The sequence below is a fragment of the Mastomys coucha genome, unplaced genomic scaffold (genome assembly GCF_008632895.1).
Source record: "Mastomys coucha isolate ucsf_1 unplaced genomic scaffold, UCSF_Mcou_1 pScaffold20, whole genome shotgun sequence".
Lineage (NCBI taxonomy): Eukaryota > Metazoa > Chordata > Mammalia > Rodentia > Muridae > Mastomys > Mastomys coucha.
In genome coordinates, this window is record NW_022196903.1 from 50964267 (window position 1) to 50987114 (window position 22848).

The 22848-nt window shown below is 38.4% G+C and overlaps 1 protein-coding gene across 1 annotated transcript in view; it reads left to right on the top strand.

Annotated features, from left to right (window-relative positions):
- Positions 1–22848, top strand: part of Itprid1 (ITPR interacting domain containing 1) — a 115152-nt gene that overhangs the window by 83803 nt on the left and 8501 nt on the right. The window contains exons 10-11 of the mRNA XM_031381999.1: positions 18885–18967; positions 19326–20504. Of these exons, the coding sequence (XP_031237859.1) occupies positions 18885–18967; positions 19326–20504 (1262 nt within the window). The remainder of the gene's footprint in view (positions 1–18884; positions 18968–19325; positions 20505–22848) is intronic.

Below are 22848 nucleotides of genomic sequence, written 5' to 3' on the forward strand. Positions count from 1 at the left end.
TCACCCGAGAGACAACAGGGGATCCTGCCCGGGTCTCTGGCTTAATGTGCTCTCTGGAGTTAGGCCCTATCACTTATTTTAAAAAGTAACTCCATTCTGCATTTTACATTTATATTCATCCTAGTAGTTTAGCAAATATTTATTGAACACTCCTAAAATTCTCAGAACTAAGACAAAGACAAGTTAAACCTCTACAAAAAGACAAACACTTCATGGGTATATAAACTTCATGAGTACATTAATTTTCTTCAATAATATATACCTGTGACCTTGGATAATTCCTGACACACCCTGAATTTATGAAATCAATTAAGATAATTTCAGATGTTTGTAAATGTTGTAAAAAGTGATAACATCAACTTGGTGCTCTTGTATGAGAATTGATGATGGCATAGGTGGTTCAGAGAGATCCCATGAGGAGTGAGCACAGAATGCCACTGTCATCTGCATTTACCTATGTTAGAAACAAGCATGGCGAAGACCCCTGGACTTCCCTCAGACTTCTGGATTGAGTTTTTGATTCTCTAAGATATGTCAAAGATGAAAACCACACATGACGGGTACAGCAGCCCCCTCTCATCTGTGGGAGAGATGAAGACATTTAATGGAGGCCTCTTTTGCTTTATATACTATAGTACTTACCCTTCTGCTGCTGTGATTAAACACCATGCCTGAAGGAACTTATAGAAGATAAAGTTTATTCTGGCTTACAGACTCAGAGAGGCCATCTATAATGACAGAGAAGGTGGCATTAGGCTGCCAGGAAAGGGAGGTGAAAGATTTTATCTCCAACCACACAGAGAACGCAAAGAATATGACCAGGAGGTTGGGAAAAGCCCACCCACTGTGATCTGTTTCCTCCAGCAAGCCTCTACTTCCTAAAAGTTCCATTATCTCCACAAACAGTACAACAAATCAAGGACCAAGTTTTCAAATATATGAGTAGTTTATGGAGGCATTTGTCATTCAAACCACTATGTACATATACAGGTATTCATGATAAATTTTATTATTTAAATTAGAAAATAAAAATAATGTACTAGAATAAAACTTATATGATTATGCAGCCCTTCTTACTGTCTCACTCCTAGCCTTCAAAATATCTTTTTTGTACTCTATTGTATTTTACACCTAAACTTGACTATGAAAATTGAAAATACCAAGTGTAAAACCACAGATAAGTAGGGACCATTGTAGTATTTATTTATCTTGAAAATAACAAGTAGATTTTCCCATGCAGTATTTTTTTTTAGACAAAGGTCTTAAGTAATGTCTTAAGCAAAGTAAAATAACAAATTATTTAAAAATAGAAATCCTTAATTCCTAGAGGGGAAGTATGTGTAATTATATAGACTTTCATTTTTAGCTAGTACGAAATCTGTTGTTAGTAGCAACTGCTGACCAAGTATGGACAGTAGAAGTAGTGTGTTAGGCTTTACCAAAAAGTCTTAGTTTACTGTTAAGTCCCTGGTCACTGTACAATCTGTGACAATATTTTGAAAATCCTACTTTACTTGCAAACACAAATCATTAGCATTTTTTCAATTTAGAAGATGTAACAGTTTGCTATTAATTACATTGTGTCTACTTCAAATCTCCTTATTACTTACATTTCAAGTAACTCTCCTAACAAACGGCTCCTTGGTACCATGGTGAGGCTATAGACACTGTGGAGAGCCCAGAGAGAAGAAGGAAGGTGACCTCCTCATGAAATCTGTTCATCATTTAACTTAATTTTTAGAGCATTGTCATCTTTTAGAAAGAACCACCTGGGGCAGAGGGGGAGATGTATGGCAAACTTTTAATACCCAAGATCCATACATCTTTGGGTGAAACTATTTCTTTGCTGATTCATGTCTAATACAAATGCTTCCAAGTGCCCCATCTCTTTGTCGAAGCTAGATTTATTAGAGAGAGAGAGAGAGAGAGAGAGAGAGAAAGAAAAAAGAAAAAAAGCCTTTGAGCCAAGTTTCTAAAACAGATTTCTGCTAGTCCTCCCTGCAGTGGGGTTGCAACATAGGCGCTAAGAATCTATGAGCATGGTTTAGTCCATGTAAACTATCTTTGACTCTGCTGGCTGGCAAATCCACCACACAACAGCATTTTGTCTTCCTGAACAGCATTTACTTCTCTGCTGGATTGTGTGTGCCAAATACTCCGAAGTGGGCCTCAAGTAGGTCCTTGGATAAAGCATATTTCTTTTTTAAGTTAAAAATTAAAGCAAGCTTTTCTTAAAATATTTTTAAACATTTTATTTATAAAGTTATTTTATCAAAGGAAAACTCTCTAATACTGGATTCCTAGGGTATAGGCCTGGAACTCCAATACATCAAGCCTTGCCATTCACTCCAGAAGTCAAGGAAAAGATAGTGGAGGAAGATAGGAACTTAATTTTCAGTGTGGTAAACAGGTAATGCAGGGGAAATAATTCTCTTCCTTTCTTGAGGGGAACTGATACAAATGTCAGCTATAAATCAGAAAAAAATTTCAGGAAGATGGCAAGAGGTAGAAATGATCAAACCAAGATTGGGTTAATCAATACTTCAAGTCTTCTCAGAGTCTTCTCAGTGTCAAGACATTGATATTGCTCCATGAAGCTTGGGAAAATCTCTCTTGAGTGTAGGCACCTAATTGAACTGCTATGAGGGGTACTCCAGAGGGTGATCTGCTTTGCAAGGCATTTACTTATCAGGACTATTGTTCCCAAAAGGGACAACCATACTCGTATAATGTGGTTGCCCTTTCCTCATAGACTGATCTACCTGGAAGGATCTATTCTCACTGGAAAATGGAGGGTAGGACTTGTAGGTACAACTCTGGGGATCAATATCAACTTTATACACACTACCGGTTGGCCATCTGCAGATTATCGTGTACCTGTAATTTTTGAAAATATCTTAGCTGTTTGCCATTTCTAACCTTGGAAAAGGTGGGTTACTTGTGGGAGGTTAATGTCTATTAAATGATTTTACATGCCTGTGGGAATAGTATGGGATTTGATCAAAGCTAATAGTAGAGGAGGCCTAGGATGAAAGTAGAGGTGCTAAGTTCTACCAGCCTTTAGGTGTATACCAAGTTCTACCTGTCAGTTATCTGCAAGCTTGAATGAAGAGTCAGTACTTGGACCAAATACAACTTCTAAGACCTTTTCAGAATTCCAAAAGAAATTAAGGACTATATTTAATCCAGCTTTAGTAGCAACTAAGAATAAATTTTATTTATTGATTAATAGTAATGATAAAAAAATCTTCAGTAAGCATTTTTAAGACTTGTTTTTAAAACTGGGGTGAAATCTATGTTTTCTTTTCGACACTACAAGGAAACCAACTTGATTCTAAAATCAAAGAACAGACAGAAGTTCAAGTGGGTTGTAAACTTGGCAAAAACATGTTCTGCCAAGTAAAAAAAAAAAAAAAGGAATTCAGTCTCAAAATCTGCTACAGCGCTCGCTTCTTCTAGATCTCCTTGTGTAAGTACAAAGTCCAGAAAGGAGCCTCAGAGCATCGTGCAGCAAATATAACACATTCTATGAAGCTAAAGGTACTTGCAGTGCTTACCTGAAGTTAAGCCTTTGCATCATTGGCTACTGTGTGCTCACAGCTCCAGTCATGCTGTACATTGTTCTAGCCGGTCTGCTCCTACCAGACTCTTCTCTAATAACACTTTCTTCAGGCTTTGCTTGTTCCAGACTGATGACCGTCCTTCCTAAATTGTGCTTCTCTTGATAATATGGATGTCTTGGGAGGAAATGCACTGAGTTAACCTGCTGTTTTTCTACAGCAGTTCTCCATGTTTTTTCTTCTGAACACTCTCATCATTTGGAACTCACACAATTTTCTGCATTTCAGGGGAGAAATCAGGGCAGGAATTTAAGGCAGAATCCTGGAGGCAAGAACTGATGTAGGGACTGTAGAACAGTGATCCTCTTGGCTTGCTTAGTCTGCTTTCTTATAATACTAAGGTCCACTGTCCAGGGATCGCACTACCCATGGTGGACTAGGTCCATCCACATCAATTATCAATGAAGAAAATGCCCCACAGGCCAATGTGATGTGGACGTTTCCTCAACTAAGGTTCCTTTCCCCATTTGGCTCTATGTTGTGTCAAGTTGACAAAAAGCAGACAACCAGGATACTTTATAATAGTCTGGGAACATGTACAAAGCAGAATGTACATCCTTTCATCACATCAGATATTCCCATACAGCACATTGCAGAAGCACAAAAAAAGCCCACACCACTGGTACATGCTTATTGGATGAGCCAATGAAGCAAGTCTTCTGGAGCAAGACTAGTCACACAGTTTTACAACTAAGTGATCTTAATTTCAATACTTAAGAGATGTATAGTTCTTTATGAATTATGTCTCCAAAATATATATATACAGGGAACATTATTCTAGGGGTATTCTTTGCTACTATAAAAATCACAATAAAGAGGCTCTCACAATAGTTTCCACTGCATCTATTTTACCCTAGAACTGTAACTTGCATGCTAGGTAATAAACTCCTTGATGGCTGCACTGTCTTTCATTTTGCTTCTCTGTCCACTCAAGTCCTACAGAATATTCAGTCAACAAGTGTTAGTTTTTCCATATGTACCCAATAATATACAAATACATATTTTTTACAAATACATTTTTATCTGACCTAAAAGTGAATGAGGATATCAGCAGTATAAGAAAATGTAACATGAAAGACATCCTTTTGAGAATTATCAAAATAAAAATAGGTTTGTGTGGTAGTTTGAATGAAAAAAGCCCCATAGGCTTTCTATTGGGAGATGTGGTTTTATTGGAATAGATGTAGCATTGTTAGAAAAAGTGTGTCACTAGAAGTTGGCTTTTTGAGGTCTCAGAAGCTTAAGAAGGGCCCAATGTGTCTCATTCTTTTCCTGCTGGAAAAGATTGCATCCAAACGTCGAACTCTCAGATACTTTCCAGCACCACATCTGCCTGAATGCCACCATACGTCCCACCATGACAATAATGGACTAAACCTCTGACCTTTAAGCCAATCCTAATTAAATGTTTCTTCATAAGGGTTGCTGTGGTCATGGTGTCTCTCTAAGACAGTGAGTAAGATAGAGATGAAAGGATTACGTGTTCAGATACAGAGGGTAACGCCCCAGTCCTCCACCTATCTTTCCGCTAAGCTTGTGTGAGTTGAAGTCCCTAAAATCTCAAATATTTTTATTGAACATGATATTAATTCTAGATTTTTCTGGTTGCTTTTCTAGACATAACATTCAGGCAAGAAAATTATTCAAAGGGCATCAAATGAACAGTGTTTTGAAAGGGGGTCTTTAGCTAAAGTGAGATTCAGGAACTACCAAGAAATGGGGCACCTGAAGGCTTGTAAGATCACAAACCCCTTACCATCCTATGTCTATAAGACCAGAGGAAACCTATAAATAACCTTCAAAGAGAGACCCTTAGGAGCTCTTTTGATAAATACGCAGCTGTTTTCAAAGGCATTCTAGAGGAGAAGGCAGTGAACACAACCTAGGCAATTCCTCCTGTCCTTCAATCTCCTAGCCTATGGGCATCTCCCATTGACTGAACACCAAGTAAAGACTAGAACACAAGACAGCACATAAAGTCTAGGGAGTGGATAAAGACATGGGCATGGAAGGGTGAATAGAGAGTGCGTAAGGGCAGCTGGCCTCTGGAGGAAGCCCTCTGCTCCCACTCAGCTGCAAGTGAGAACTATCTCTTAGAATGCAGCTAGAGAACACCTCATAAACTTGATATGTAAGTATTTATTCACTTGTGTGTTGCTGTGAATCAAACACAGGGTCCCTGCATGCCAAAGAAACAGCTTATAAGTTGAAAAAAATAGTTCTTTAGCTTTACAACGTTTTTCTCTTCTTTCTATCTTGGATTTTTGCTTTTGATGAACTACAATGGCATATAAAATGAATAATTCTTCTTACTATTTGAATTATTAACTTGCCAACCAAGCAGTTAACTTGAACAACAGCATCTTGTAGTCTGCTTCACAAGAGAAGGACATGGTCTTTATCATTGGAACTATGTTAAGTGAGCAATATAGAAATTAAAATTCCAATTAATGTTACTGAGACAAGAGAAAACTTAAATTTTCATAGTATCATGTTTTTTATTTTAATTCACTATTCATTTAGTCCTGGGAACTCCTATCACTCTGTTTTGAAATATGGAATATGCCAAGATCCAAATTAAAATGTATCATTACATCACATTCCTCCAGGACAATGAATCAGATATACTTCTCACAATTGGAGTTGGGTCTCTTTGTTTTTATGTAAGGAAAGGCTAATTTTAAAAAGTCTATGCAGACAAAGAGAGCACTGTTTAAAGAATAAAATCATATGCTATTCTATTTTCAGAATGTTTATCTAGACTAAAATTCCAACTTGCTTTATGTCAAGGTCCTGTGTGGCTAACTGTTGCTGGATTATTTCATTGCATTAAGCTCCAGCCCCATTGGCCTTTTGATCTCCCTCTGGGCAGAGGCATGTCTTGTGGGAGAAGGGAGAATAGGAACAGACATCACTGGGTCATTCTTTGGCATGAATTACTTTGAGGAGTCTTTTTTAACAGTTTTCTAGGAGACATGGCAGTCTTTAAAGCAAACAACATGAAAAGGTAATAGAGTAAGCATTATATGGTAACTATGTAAAAATAGAATGATCCATTGGTGACTTCCATGGAGAATGTTTTTTTTAACTAGGTTATATGTCAGGAAACCCTTACCTCAGATCACAGACTATATGCAGAGCTATGTTAGCTGTGTTTTAAAGTGAACGTTTTAAAACATAACTCCAGTTTGGCATATGATGCAATAGTTCACATAAACTAAAGCTCAGAGGGAAGACCACCCATAGTTTCTAAAAAAGATGTGTCCAAGGTCCACCAAAAGAGGGCAGCCTGTGTGAGGGGATGGTAAGGCAGTGTTCAGAGACCTTCAGCTCCACTAATGTCATATCTACTGTGGATATTCCCCAAAGAAAAAATGCCAAAAGTATCAACGACTATGTCCAAAATCAGAGAACATACCATAGAAAGCTTAATAACTGAGGGAAAATTATCAATGAACACTGACTAGCTGCAGAGTCAATACTTTCAATTGTTTGGAGTTCAATATCAGCAATGGTATCTGATGGAATACATTGACGTTTTATAATATCAGTAATTAAAATTAATAACATATATGTCTTCTAAATTAGTAGAAGAAAAAAGTAATCAAATAAATATGCTACAGTTGTCAAAAGAGCAAAGATTGAAAAAATATAATACAGTCAAATATAAAGTGCTAGACAACACAGCAAAGTACTTCACATCTCCTTTCATCTTTCTGTAAGTCTCTAGGAAAACTATTTGTAGTACTGCTCAAAAGCCATCCTAGTAGGTCAGTGAGATGAAGAAAGGCACTTGAAGCCAAATCTGCTAAATTCAGTTTGATCCTCAGAACCTACCTGGTGGAAGGAAGAAACTGATGCCTTCTAATCTCTGCACATACATTAGGACCCATCCACTACACAAACACACACACACACACACACACACACACAAATATAAAATGTTCTACTTCAACATGAGGTATGATCAGTGTTTTTAATATACCAGTAGCATGATATGTGTCTGGCATCTTATAGGTACTGAGAGAGAGTTATCAGTAAGGCTGAGCTGACAGAGTCCCCAGACTGAATTCAAACCAAACAGAAAACCTGTCATGAACTATGAGTGATGCTTATTTTCAGATAAAGTAAGATGTGTTTAGGGTGGGATGGCCATAGACATTATGCTGATTTTCAGAGCAAGGGGTGGGATTCTCATCCCTGATGTGAGATGATTTTGCTATGTTCACCACAGTCACAGAGGCACATAAGACAAAATCAAAAGCAACAGGACCAACTGCACCTCAAAATTACAGTGGCAGAGGAGTACATGAACCTGATGATGAAAGTGACTTTGAGTTCTTTAAAATGGATGTACACTTAAAATAAGAAAGCAAAGAAATGTAAAAAGCAAAGTGAATAGGCAGAAATGTACCAGAAATATGACAGTGCAAGAAAAAAAGAGACTGTTGAGTAGTATACTGAAAAATGTATATACAAAATTTATTAAATGAGGCCAAACTTAGGATGAGGGTCAGATACTATTCATCTCCATTCTTAAAGATCCTAGGATTTAAAAAGTTAATATTTAACTGATAACACTGGACGATGAGCTTTAAATAGCAGCACTTATTTCTAAGTAACTTTTTTATACAATATAGTTTGATCATATTCTTTCTCGTCACTTAATCTCTCTCTCTCTCTCTCTTTCTCTCTCTCTCTCTCTCTGTAAAAACGAAACACTGGCCACAAGCTCTTCCCTGAAATGTAATTGATATATTCTGTGTGACTGCATTGAAGAAAACTGGTTTTCTCTCTCCTGGCAGCCGTCATTATGCAACTAGATCCTTGTAAGACCTTGAGCCCACTTCCCCTTTTCGGTGCCAGAATATTGTCTGGCTTGACTATGTGCAGGTCTTGTGCAGGTCATAGTGTCTATGAGTTTGTATGTGAATCAGTTCTATTGTGTCTAGAAATTGCTATCCCCTTGGAGTCAACAGGGTTCATCAATCTTGGCTCCTACAATCTTTATGATTCCTCTTTCATATAGATCCCTGAGCCTTGAGTGGTGGGATACAAAGGTACCATTTAAGGCTGAGCATTTCAAAGTTTCTCACTCTCTGTACATTGTCCAGTTTTGGGTGTTAATATGTAACTAATTATTACTTGTTAGTATATTAATTAATATGTATATGTAGGAAAAAGCTTCTGTGATGGTAGAAGAGCCATGTACTGATCTATGGGTATAGCAACATGTTATTAGGAGTTATTTTATTTCTATGATGTTCATTTAGTAGAACATTGGTTTTCTTCTTGTGCTCATAACCTATCTATTCTCAGGTTCTTGACAATATCAACTATAGGTTCCATCTCATGGAGTATGTCTAAATCTAATAAAGAAATTGTTGGTTATTCCCATAACATCTGTGCTACTGTTGCACCAGTGGGTATATCTTGAAGGCAAGCCACTGTTGTAGCTTACAGAATTTGTAGTTGGGCAAAATAGTAAATTTTTAAAATGTCATTAATTCAAGAATAATCCATAAAACATCAAACTACTAGGAAACTAAAAGTTGTCTTTCCCAGTTTCTAAAGAACATAAAAAAGAGGGTTTTATTTAAAGAAAATTCAAATGCTTACATAGGCACACACACGTTTTAGGTATTGTCCATAAAAAATTCACAATCTACTATTTAAAAAGAAGGAGGGTACAAAGTGGGTATTATTAATTTATTAATGCATACATGTTCACAGCAACTCAATGAAAGTGCACTGGGCTAGAATACATAGAAATATATAGAAATAGTTATCTTCCCACATGATCAGATAACTAAGATTTTTCATTTTCTAAATTGTCTTCACCATTGTGTCCTAGCTTTATAATAGTGAATTAATTAATACTTAATGGTATCGAGTCAAATAAATTTATTTTTAGAGAAGTACTTTTTCCAGTGACTAAGAAATGTAGCTATTCTGACTAACAAGTGGAGGAGAAACCACTAAACCTGGCACAATAGAACAAGGGAAGGGAAAATTTGAAGCTTCGAGAACTTACAAAGCATCAGCTGAGTACAAAGCATCAGCTGAGTGCTCATGAGCACTCTCAAGTGTGTGGCAGAAATCCTCTGTAGGAAAAACTGAACTATCTAAAATTTCTGGCATGAATGAAGACATTGACATGTTTCAGATAGGTTTTTCCAAACCCATTAACATACCATCTCTTCTCCATGCATGTCTGGGATCAGACAAGAGGTCAGGAAAGCAGGCATCTTTGTTGATACTGTATAGTATCTAGTGCAGTATAAGACCTGAGGGGACCCAGTGCACATTTCTTAGGAATGAAGGGTCCCACAGAAACATCTGCTAGCCCTGCCTCTGTGTCCTGTACTTTTCACTGTATTATCAAGGAGTTGACTCACAGCAGGAATGTTTGGGAAGCCAGAAATGACACAGAAAGATTTCAAATGGAGGTCAAACTATCATTGACCGAATGAACCTCGAATGCAGAGGAGCCAAAACAAAACTTACAAGAATGCAAACTGTACCATTCAGCTGGGTTTCAAAACAAGAACAGATCTCAGAATAACCCAATGCTGGAAACACATTTCACATTGATCTGAGGTAATAGTAAGCTGTGTGTTTAAAACTGAACTATACAGAGAGAAGGAAGCCAATCTTCTCTGTCCCGTGCTGGCCAGACAGCATCTCAGCTCCCGAAACTAGATTTGGGAGCTTGATCTTAGAGCAACTTTTGCAAGAGCTTATTCAGAAGTACAATGAACAAGTGACCTATCCCATGAGAGTGGACTTCAGCGGGCCTACAGGTGAGGAAAAATGCTTAAAAAGCCAGAGAGCTGTTTTCAGAAAAGAGCCTTGGACATGGTTTGTATGACCAGACAATAAAAAGTGCTACAGATCCTGCTATCACAGATGCATTGTCTAAAAGTTGTATATTCTCTGACACATATGAGTAGTTCCCTGTTAGCAGAATGTGTAAAGCAGCTGGATAATAGCTTATAAGGACGGCTCTAGAAGGCACCCCATGGTACCAAGTTGGTAACCCCATTTTGACTCATGTGGGCATCTGAAGACAAAACCATAAAGATATTCTGAAGCATTTGAAATTACAATTCTTAAATGCCTCTGTGATAGCCACTGAAGTCCAAACAATCTTCACGGCTTCCTATTGGACAAAGCTGCTGCTGCTGCTGCTCATCTCAGGTTCCAACCACCTCCTGGGCCATTTGCTTTTGCCTCATCCGTAAGTCCACATCAGTTCTAAGACATGTGACAGCCTTACCACTGAGCAGCCACAGACTTTCTACCCTGTGGCAATGAATGAGATAGACACTTGGCAATGAAATAGGTAATATAGAGTCTATTGGTGTGGATGATAAACCCCAAAGCTCAAGGTTGGACCATTTTTCTTATTCTGTATGATTTCTGCATATTCCCTGTCCCTGTATACCCTGTTTCTTTTCATCTCTTTACAATTTGCATTTCAACTCTTTACCCTCTTTTGTTCCCTGAGACGCTCTACACAAAGACTATTTTCAATGTAACTCAGGTGCTTTTACTATCAACACAGTTCAGAAAGACAGCTCCTTCAATTGGAGGGTCGGGCAGAGTCCTGGCTCCTCCGTGGTTGGTGCAATGCTGCCATCTGGTGGATACTTTGACAACGTGCCTAAGGCATCTTTCCCTGGGGTAGGCCTGTTAGCACAGTACAAAGGTCCAGTCTGCAGGCAGAGCTCACGCAACTGAAATAGTAAAATCTAAGTCCTAGAAGGCAATTGTGCGCTGTAGAAGTTAATTTCTAATGACTATCAACACCTGCCATCACAGTCATGAGCAGTGTAAACAGTGAGACTGAATTATAATAGTTGAAATAATGTCCCTTGGGGAGAACTTTCCTGTACTTAGACAAGATATTTATGTGTTCATAGATTCACACATATGTTATTGGGCATTAACCTCACTCATCATAAGCCAAATATAACAGAATAATAGCTCCTACAAAGGAGAGTCAGAATCCAAAGCTGATAGATGTGGCTATAAATCTTCCAGATGAGTCAGTTGGGTGTTCTAATGGCAAGTTAGTTAAGTATATTATTGAGAGTTTAGCCTCTATGAGCCATGGGACAGAAAGAGCTGGTGAGAGCAAAATTAAATCAAGCAGAGAGGTTTTGGTGGTGAGGGCTGTCATTTATCTAATTGGTTTAGATACAGGGACCAGTTTATGTAATAAAATTTCTCCAGAAGAAAAACAAGCCAGGCTGTGGTGGTGTATGCCTTTAATCCCAGCACATGGGAGGCAGAGACAGGTGGATTTCTGAGTTTGAGGCCAGCCTGGTCTACAGAGTGAGTTCCAGGACAGCTAGGGCTACACAGAGAGACCCTGTCTCAAAAAAACAAAACAGAACAGAACAAACAAACAAAAACCCAAGCCTTCCACTTAGCAGAGTGGGCCAGAGCTGTGGCTCCTTGGGAGAAGGTTCCCAGGAAAGGTCCACGGGCAGCAAGCATCCGTTCCAATTCTCCTAGCCATGGTCCAGCAGGCTTTAGGGATGGCTGGGATGGCCCACTGAGCTAGTTCTATTTCCATTACTCTTCAAACACCATATTCTTGTACCAGAAGTCAAGCCCTCCTGCCTGGTTGTTACCTTGAGGGTGTAGCAGTGATAAACGATGCTCATTTATATCTGTCTGTTTGCTTAATAATCCATCATAGCTATCCCAGACTAGGTGATTTCTCGTACTTTATCTCCGTTTAACTACTACAGCTTACTACAGCCCTAAGGGGAAGTTTAAAATGAGGAAATCTAGCACCGAGCTGTTGGTAGTCCCTGAAAGTGCTTTATAAGGGGTAAATATCTTAATCTCCTAAAGAGACTAAGCCATCTGTAAATTTCCCCACATTTTTCTTAAGTCTCTCAGAATGATTCAGGATGTACACATTTGACTTCTAAAACAAACAAAAACTGAAACTCCTCTCCTTGAGAGAATCATGCCCAACTGTGTTGTTCAGTCACTCTACGAAAGTGAAATCTCAGCTTGGCCTTTTGTTAAATTTAATTAAATTCGAGAGATATCACTTGAGTGAGATTTAACAATTGTGTGTGATTTACAGGAACACAGTTAATGAAACATAACTGTTGCCAATATTACAAATACACGCCCTTTAAAACAAATGACTTCTACAGATTAGAGTCATCACATTGTGCTTGTAGCTTTTTACAGTAAGTCCTCATACTCAGAAGTCCTCATCTATCTGCAAACCTTGGACTGTAGCTATTAGAAATATGTTGAATATATTAAAGATGTAGACTTTTCCCTTTGCTGTACCTTAAACTATACAGTACAACTTTTATATACCATTTATTTTATACTAGGTATTGTAAGTAATCCAAGATGATTTAAGAGGGAATACAACACATGCAAATATTGTGGTATTTTGTGTGAGAAATTTGAGTAGCTGCAGTTCTTAGTATTCTGCGGGATAGAGTTGCTTGAAACCAGTCACCCACAGATCTTTGGACCAAAAGTATTTCCATTGGGACTAACCAGTGTATGGAGAGATGTTGGTTTGCTGGCAGAATACATTGCTTCCACTGAGCATGGCAAGGACAGTAGCAGCCATCAGCCATCACACATCACACTTGGGGCTCCTGCTCCAGAACAAGAATCTTGAAATGTTTCTGGAGAAGTGAGTAGCAATGGTGTCCAGGTGGTGCCTGAAACAGTTCACTAAAGCAAGTGGCTCCACATCCTGTTTTGCCTTCCCTCCCCTGAGTCTTAAGTCCTCTTACTTAGGAATTTTCCCTTTTAATGCTATAGGTCAGGGGTGATGAAGGAGATATGGAAGTTAGTCCTACTTACTGAATATCTAAGGTCAGGGTCTCCTGGGGTGAAACAGGCTGTCTGGGGACCTAAAGCATAAGGGTAGCTTGAAGTAGGAAGATCGTGTAGAAAATGTTCAGAGATGGTCTGCTTACTTGCCTGTTGAGTAGATAGGCTCTAAGTAAAGTAGTCAGTGCATTGTATTGTGTGAAAAATATTAGAAAATCTACACAAAGCTTTTACACTGTTATTATACCAATTATCACATAATTTACATAAATTACATAAGTTGCAAAATAGGTGATTTCCTTCCTAACTTCAAAAATACCTGGAGATGTTTTTTAAAATAATATTTTCTTTTATTACTCCCTGAAATTTCATCTATGCAATGTATTTTGATCCTATTCATTCACCACCTTCCCTCAGTGTTCCCTAGGATCCACCCCTTTCTCATTTCTTTTGTTGTTAGAAACTCCTTGAGACCAACTAACGCTGGCCACATGCAGATAGTTGTATAACTATCCATGAAGATATAGGCAACCAACCTATAGGGCATATCCACAAAGAAGAGTGACTCTTCTTCCCTCAGCAGACATTGATTGTCAAATAGTTCTTCTCCCATCCATGCTGAAATTTTGACAGCCTGGGTCTTGTGTGGGTAACCACTGCTGTGGTTGATGTTTGCAATAATAATGGAATGAAGTGAGCATTCCACAGCTCTAAATCTTACCAGCTCTTACATTCTTTTTGTTCCTTTTTCAGTGATTTTCCCTGAGTCTTCAATACTGTGGGCATAGGTTAATACAGATGATTCGTCCAGAGCTGAACATTCATGGTGACTTACACTTGACACTTTGACCAGTTATATGTCTCTCCACCAGCTCTTAGCCAAGCAAGACAAATCTGTGGAAATAAACATAAATCTTAAGAAAATAATTTGACAACATGACCATTTAGCCAAACAACACTAGCAAGTTTTCCCTGTTGGGCCCTATGACTCCCTTCATCATGGATTTTTTTTACCCAGGTTTACAGTTCAAGGCATAAAACCTTTCCTGTGGAGCAGGCCCAAGATCCAATCAGAAAGAGGTAGCTTATACAATCTTCATGCCACTACTGCTCCAGTGGGCACATCTTGACCAGCAGATCAATATGAAAGCTTATAGGGTCCACATTTGGAGAAGACCACTGAGTTTTTTCTCTTCCACCATCCTACATTGCACCTTCTGCCACTATGTCAGCTAACCATCAGGGAAAGAGTTTTCTGGTCAGTACAAGTCAAATTCTATGTGTCCTATATTCACAGTGAGTGTCTTCATCAATAGAGACTTACCATCTAGTTGTAATGGCCAACCAACAGCAATAGCAATAGTCCACAGGTTTTTTGTTTTGTTTTGTTTTGTTTTGTTTTGTTTTGTGTGACTCTTGGGCCTCTGTCCAATAACACATCTAGAAAGGAACCCTGTGCCCAACTCTGAAATTTTCATTTAAGACTAATGTTAATGTTATCTTGAAGTAGTATTTTCTACCCAGAAAGGCACTTCTGTTCAAACTACTCTTCTTTATAATATAATTTTAAATTAATGCATTGATTGTTGTAAGTGTAATATATATTACATTTTGGACTGAATAAGTGGATGCTCATTAGGCATCTTCATGTCCCTTTGGTTAACTCATGCCCTACCCTCTTCTCTCCCCAATCTCCCATTCTCCACTAAAACCTTTAACCCTGAAAATTACCCTGCTTGCCTTTCATGCTGTCTATGCTCAGCTGACAAGTTTTAATGCTGGTTGAGTTTGATTTTAACAAGATCAACCAAGTCTTAAATATATCACACAAATTAAGTATTATAAAATAAATCTCTAATAATAAATAATAAATACTTATTACTTTCATTGATAGTTAACAAACAAATATTCTATGGCTAGTGTTAAATGTTCTATAAAAATTGAATTTTATACTTAAAGGTATTTACTTGATTGGCTCTTTTCATATAACCTGCTTCATGTTATAATAATACTTATTTTCATAGACTCAAGAGGTTTTTGTAATAAGACCATTGCTATACTATTTTTTATAAACAAGTTTTTTAAAAGAGATTTATTAATTATTATATCTAAGTACACTGTAGCTGTCTTCAGATACACCAGAAGAGGGTGTAAGATCTCATTATGGATGGTTGTGAGCCACCATGTGGCTGGGATTTGAACTCAGGACCTTTGGAAGAGCAGTCAGTGCTCTTAACCACTGAGCCATCTCTCCACCACCCCCCATTGCTATATTATTACCAGTTTTGATAACATAGTCAATTTCCTTCCACTGCAGGGATCAAACCCAGGGCTTTAACAGTGCTAGGCAACTACTCAACTACTGGATTTGTCCCATCTTCAATAATCTTTGAAAGGAGTTAAACCTTTTTAAACATGTGTTTGATGCTTCCTTTCAGGCTTTTCACAGTCTGTCCTCCACAGGAGTCACTTCCCTATCTTTAATTCTTCTTCTGCTTGTATGTGAAGTGTATATAATACACCTCTCCAGTGGAGTGGATTTTAAGACTTTTTCTCTTCATTGTTGGTATTAAATAATTTTTTTCTGATGTACCTTGGTATAGCTTTCTTCATGTTCCGTATGCCAGGGAGGGTTGTTTCTGTCAAACATTTCAAGTGTTCTCCATGCTCTTTGGAGTTTTCCAGTTATGAAAATATCCATCCACTTAGAGAGGTCACACTGTGTACTGGTGTGATTTTCATCACTTAAAATCTTGTTTTCCATATGCAAATTTGATTTGGGATCATATCTGTAGTTATCGTTCTTTCATTAGTTGTTTTTATTACACAATTCTTAATTTGATTCTAATCTTATCCATTATACACTATCATAAGAAGTATAGTTTTCATCTTTAGTTTGATTTGGGTCTTTAAACAGAGACACCCACACACATACAGAGAGAGAGACAGACAGGTTGATAAATGGGATAGAATTAAAGACCCAGAAATAAAACTACACACTTATGGACACTTGATCTTTGACAAAGAAGTAAAAAATATACAATGGAAAAAAGAATGCATCTTCAATAAAGGGTGCCAGTCTAACTGGCAGTTGTTATGTAGAAAATGAAAATAGACCCATATTTGTCATCTTGCACAAAGCTCAAGTCCAAGTGGATCAAGGACTTCAACATAGAACCAGATACACTGACTCTAATAGTGGACTCTTAAAAAATAAGAGTAGAAAGAACCAGAACAATGTCCTTCTCAGGCCACTTATTCCTCGCCTCTGAGTCAAGACCTTCAATGTGCTATATGAATTATAGAGTTTTCCAATATGGTGGGTGGAAACATACAATATTCTTGGCCATGCGTGAATTTTGAGTCCTATTCAATTCTTTTAGATGTTTCCTCCCCTATGCTGGAGCATAGCTCAAGAGGGAACCAAGAACTTATTCTCCATGGGACTTTACTTTTTTCTCATACTGTCCTGCAAACTCTAGATGGCTCAATTTTGCCAGAGTCTTACGTCTACTTCCTTTATTAAATGTATCTTCCAAGACTCTCCATGAGTTTCTGTCCTTAGACGGAAGCTTGTAAACTAGCAGCAGAAATCGGAGTAATCATGGGGCTCACATCACTGAGCCTGCTTCTCAGCAACTGCTCTCATGAATTGCTGTCTTCAAACAAAACAAAAATCACTGTTCATGTACAGTGTTCAATTGTTTCAGGAGGTAAAGAAATTCTGGTCCCTATTACTCCAGCTTGCCAAGATCAGAAGATTTCCATATTTCATCCTTAAACACACATCAAGAAGTGATGTTTATATCAGAAAAACTATTCCCTCAAAAATTTCCACTGAGTTCCTCAATCCCACCCAGGTTCAGCTGTTAAATGACTTTGTTTCTTGGTTTCTAGCTTTCAAATGTCTTGAGTTTGAATTAAATAATATGACTTTTGAACTTCCTAACTTTAGGAAGGCCAATGTCTCTCTTCCTGCTTTAACCTCAGGGCAAATGAGCTAGATGTGGGCTGCTGGACCACCTCAGAAACCATTTCTACTCAGACACATAACATTAAGACTGACTGGGCTGTGCAGTGGTGGCACATGCCTTTAATCCCAGCACTTGAAAGTCAGAGACAGGCAGACTTCTGAGTTTGAGGCCAGCCTGTTCTACCCAGTGAGTTCCAGGACAGCCAGAACTATACAGAGAAACCCTGTCTCAAAAAACAAGAAAACAACAACAACAACAAAAAGACTAAATACTGAAGACAGCCCTACAGAGAGAAGACATTGCTGTTAATAGAGGCATCCTCAAGGCTAGCTCTGGAAAACATAAGCAGTGACTAAGATCTTTGAACTTTTCTTCAGTAGTTAGAGGTCAAAGCAATGGAAAATTACATATTTCTCACCTAGGTACCAGATATCTAAGATATATATGTGTGTGTGTGTGTGTGTGTGTGTGTGTGTGTGTGTGTGTGTGTATGTATATGTATATATATATATGTATATATATATATAAAGATCAGTGCCAACTTCCAGATGTATACTTTGTCTTTTTTTCCCAGAGAAGGTCTTCTAGTGTAAGCAAGTATTACTAGAGAAGAATCCAGTATTTTGGGCTGGAGTGAAACACAGTTAACAGGCTATTTGCCTAGCAAGTACTGGATTTAATCCACAACACTGCACAAAACAGTGGATAATATAAACTTGTAGTCCAAGCATTCAGGATGCAGAGACAGGAGTATAAGGTATTTAAGATCATCCTTGGCTTGGCTACATGGTGAGTTTGAGACCAGCATGGAATATATGAGACTCCACCTCAAAATAAAATACCATAGTTTAATCTTTAGTATAGTGACTTGCTATCAGGCACCCATTCTTTCAACTCAACAGAACACAGCACAATACAATACAACATGTACATATAATGTCCAAAAACCCTAGCCTGTCCACACTGCATTGTTCTCTGTCTGCCCTATCCAGTGTTTTGTGGGAACAAAAGCCACAGTCTAGACATGGGCATGGCCTTGTAGTCTTAAATTTAGAGCCAGGGAAAGCTAGGAGACGGTTTGTAGCTAAAACTTAGTCAAAGGGAAGATAATATATATGTGTAAACATATTATATAGGGAGCTATTGTTGTATTAATGTGATATTTAGGGATATCTGTATTTTTTTGTCAATAGTTAAAATTCAGCTCACAACCAATCGTGTTATAATTTAAGAAGTGAGTCCTTCCACTGGTCCATGTTTTACAGGTTCAGGAAGATACAGATGCAGTTTTACATGAGCTTTCTGACACTTGAGAAAAGATGTCCTTCGAAGTTTCCCATTGGGTCATTCATGGTCAGACCATACATGATCTCTAATGTGCTAGGCATAGAGAAGTTTTACTCTCAGTCTTGTGGGCAGGACGATTTCACTTCCCTAACCTCCAGTTCTCTTTTTCACACAGGCACCAGAGTGGACAGGACAAACAGCTGTCAGTCTGATAGCAGTGGGTTTTTGGAAGAGCTGCCAGAGCTCCAGCCCCTCCAGGTAAAAGGGGATGGAATGGGACCCTGGTTGCATACTTACTCCTGTAAGTCCTATCAATCACCCCACCCCAATTATATCCTCAGTCCCAGAGAACTTGAAATGACAAGTTCTAAAGTGCACATCACAAATGGAAAGTTTTAAAGCCTACACAAAGTATACACACACACACACACACACATACATATATACATATATGTATATATATATATACATATATATATATATATTCATAGGGAAGAGGTGCTAGGTGATGTAGTAATATGATAAAATTCCAAGTTTATAACCTGTGCTAAATACTTCTGTGCCACTGGTCTGCCCTGACTTCCTGATTCATTTTCCATGTTGGTTTCTTCTGCAGGTGTCTTCCTTGACAGGCAGCCAGAGTCCCACTGTCTGTAGAGGTTACAAACCAAGGGATCAGAGCCATAGTCCAGCATCCTGGCAAGAGTCATATGGCTTTAAATCCAAGAGCATGACAAGCTCATCTTTGTTAAGCCAAGAGAGGAGTACCTTCGAAGAGAAGGTCTCAACATCTGTGGTGGAGGAAGAGCTTCAACTCAAGGACATGGAAGGGCCGTCAGAAATAGTCAACCCAGATATGACCCTCACCAGGACCATCATGGTGGGAGAAAACCCAGAGAGTGTTGCTGGAACTGTGGTCACTTCTACTTCTACATGTAATAACACAATGGGGGTCGTGGTGACTCATGTCACAGAAACGGAAGATAAGTCTCTAGGCCATAAGGGTACTAGAAAAATGCTGATACAAAGGCACCACTTTGAGGCACCAAGGTCATCCAGGACTGATCAGACTCCAGACAATTTCTATCATGTGGACTCTGAGAACCCCAGAATAGAGGACAACAGCAAGGTCTGCCCTGACACCAAGCAAAGCTCACAGGGGCAAGAGAGGCCAGCACAGCAAGCTCATCAGCACAGAGGAGCCATGCCCTACAGAGGTGACCTTGTTCAAACCTCTGAAAAGTCAATTCCCCACCTTGATAAGCCACCTGGAGATGTTCCGACTGACTCAAATGCTGCCAGCTCTTGGTCTGTGACAACCCAGATGTCCTCCAATCTGGTGTCAGCTGCTCAGAGGGTTGCAGACCTGGGGACCTATAATAAAGGAACAGCTTTTGAATGCACTCCATGTGACCCTCTTAATACCACAGACCTAAGACTGCAGACGGAAACAAGGCAGGTCAAGGATGTTGCTGTTCAGACGTATGCATATGACGTATGCAAGCTCAGGCCCTCACATAACGACTTAATTCATGGACCCCTGCCCCTCACCAAATCCATCTCTTTGGATACAGGTTTTCCTAGTGCCTCTCCAACAGGCATCTGCCACACCACACCTGACCACTGCTGTGTCTGCTGTCATCACTGCCCCAACTACCAGTGGAGGAGGCAAAGCCCTGGCCCAGAACCCTCTATTTGCAGGCATTTCCTATATTCACATGCAGAGGATGCTAAAGCCCGGTTCATGAAGACACTGAAAATACTCCAAGACACTACTGTGAGGGACCTGTGTTCTGTAAGTGTTTCCTCTACAAACTGGGAAGGCAAATGCACCAACCACAGTCTGACCCTACACAGATAGTATTTATCCTCTATAGCAGAGAAGCTCAGAGCATATCTCTTGTTTTCAAATATTAGCCACATTTGTTGAATGTTTTATAATTTATGAGATAAATTCATATATTCAAGGCTATAATAGTAATTTACCTGTCTTATCTCCAAGTCAGTATAACTCAGAATTCTGACTTTTAAATGCAGTAGGCTATATAATCTTGACTGGGCCATTTAGAGTCCCTAAAGCAGTCATGTAAAACAGTGGGATGGGGACTATGGATGCAGCTCGGTGGCTAAGTACTTGCATAAGGCCCTGGGTTTAATGCATTTATATATATACATATATACAGGGAATATATTCCTATATGCATCCATATATGTGTACATATATGTAGAGAATTGACTCATTCCATTTCCACAAAATTGTGTGGGGATGAAACAAAGCACTCAACTTATTTAGAGACTCGATGCAATATTTAACACAGAGAAAGCTCAAGTTAATATTAATTGATGGGGTATGGCTCTAATCATCAATTTTTGTTACTCTTTTATTGTTGATGCATTACTTGAACCTCTGGTGTCATATAAGGGGACTTCTGATCAACCTTTGGTAACTGGTTTAAAAATGAATACTGGGGTTACAGAACACTGAGTAATGTCACCCCAATCCTGGATTAACCAATTTGTCTATAATGAATCCTTCTAGTGCTCCTTTTAGTGTTCCTAAGGTGGGGTTAGTCTAGGTCTTCCAGGCTAACTATCAAGTAAACTTTTAAGAGTATAACATCTGAAATTTCACATACAGGGTACTGGGGATACAGGATTGTAGTTGTCTATGGATAGTACAGAAGGACTGGCTTAGTAAGTGCTATGGTCCAGTGCCCTTGTGTTCCCTTCTATCCTTTAATTCCACAAAAAAGTGTACTGAATGTCTATCATAAACATTTAATTTATATTGTATCATCTAATCTTCATTTTCTTAGATGCCATAAATATTCATTGGGTTTCTAATGTGTGGCAAGAAACTGGACTGAGAGAGTTTAGGTAATCTTTCAGCACTTTACAGCTGCCAAGTGGTGAGTCTCAACTCAAATTCTTAAACAAAGATGTGTCCAATTTTAAAATATCTACACCTGTATAAGAGCGATTATGTGAAAGATAAAGTAAATCATCATGTGAACTTTTAACATATAGAACATATATACATATATACATAAGCCTAACATAAACTGAGAAATTAATTTTCAGATTGGAAGACATATAACATTTAGAATATTTAAGAATGTGTCAATGGAAATGTTGTATCACTCATAGAAAGCTTCCTCTGGGGTTTGTAATCAACTCTGGGTATCTTACTCAGTGGAAGAAAAGAACAAAGGCTGATGTGAACCTGGCATCCTGGGGTCTAAATAACCAAATCCTGGAGAATGGGCCTAGGGATACAGTCAGTGGTAGAATGCCTACGTACCTCAATTTTCAGTATCAAAATAAATAAAAGAAAATCTAAGATAACAGACAAACGACCACCATACCCATTTATTAAGAGGTTATAAGTACTTTAAGGAAGTGTTCTTCTCCCGTGAACCACTCCCTACTCTGGCTTACATCAGGTGACATTGTCAGTCTTTGGAGACACCTTTACTTGTCACAACTGAAAGACTGGTGGGTGTTACTGACAACAAATAGGTACAGATCAGAGAAGCTATTGAACATGCTACCATACATGCAAAGGGCAGCCCCACCACAGATAACTATTTGGTATGTCAGTATTGTCAAGATTGAAAACCGCAGCTCTAGAAAAATAAGCACTTACTTGACTATGTAGTTTATATGATAATACATTAGACATGAAAGTTAGCTAAAGAAGATGCCATTTGAGATCCTATACAAACAATTATACTATAAAAATAAGTACTCCTGTTTCTGTAATGGAAGCCTGGTTTAGTTATAGTGGCTCATTCCTGTAATGCCATGACTCAGAAGATTAAGGCAGGAAGATCATTACAAGGACAAGGTTAGTCTAGTCAAGAGAACAAGTGCTAAGGGCTACATAGTGAGACCTCATCTCAACGATAAAATTTACGAAGAAGTATAAATTAAATGATGTTTAGTCTTATGTTTTATTTAAAATAACAAGAATACAATCAAAATTATGTTAAAATTTTCAGGAGAGAATTTCAGTGTCATTTGGTAATCATGATGGTGGGATAGGATACTAAATATGTTTTCTGGCCACATCACTCCCACCAATTAAAAATAATGTAAATATTTCTTGGCAGTGTCAAGAAAAAGAGTCAGCATATATT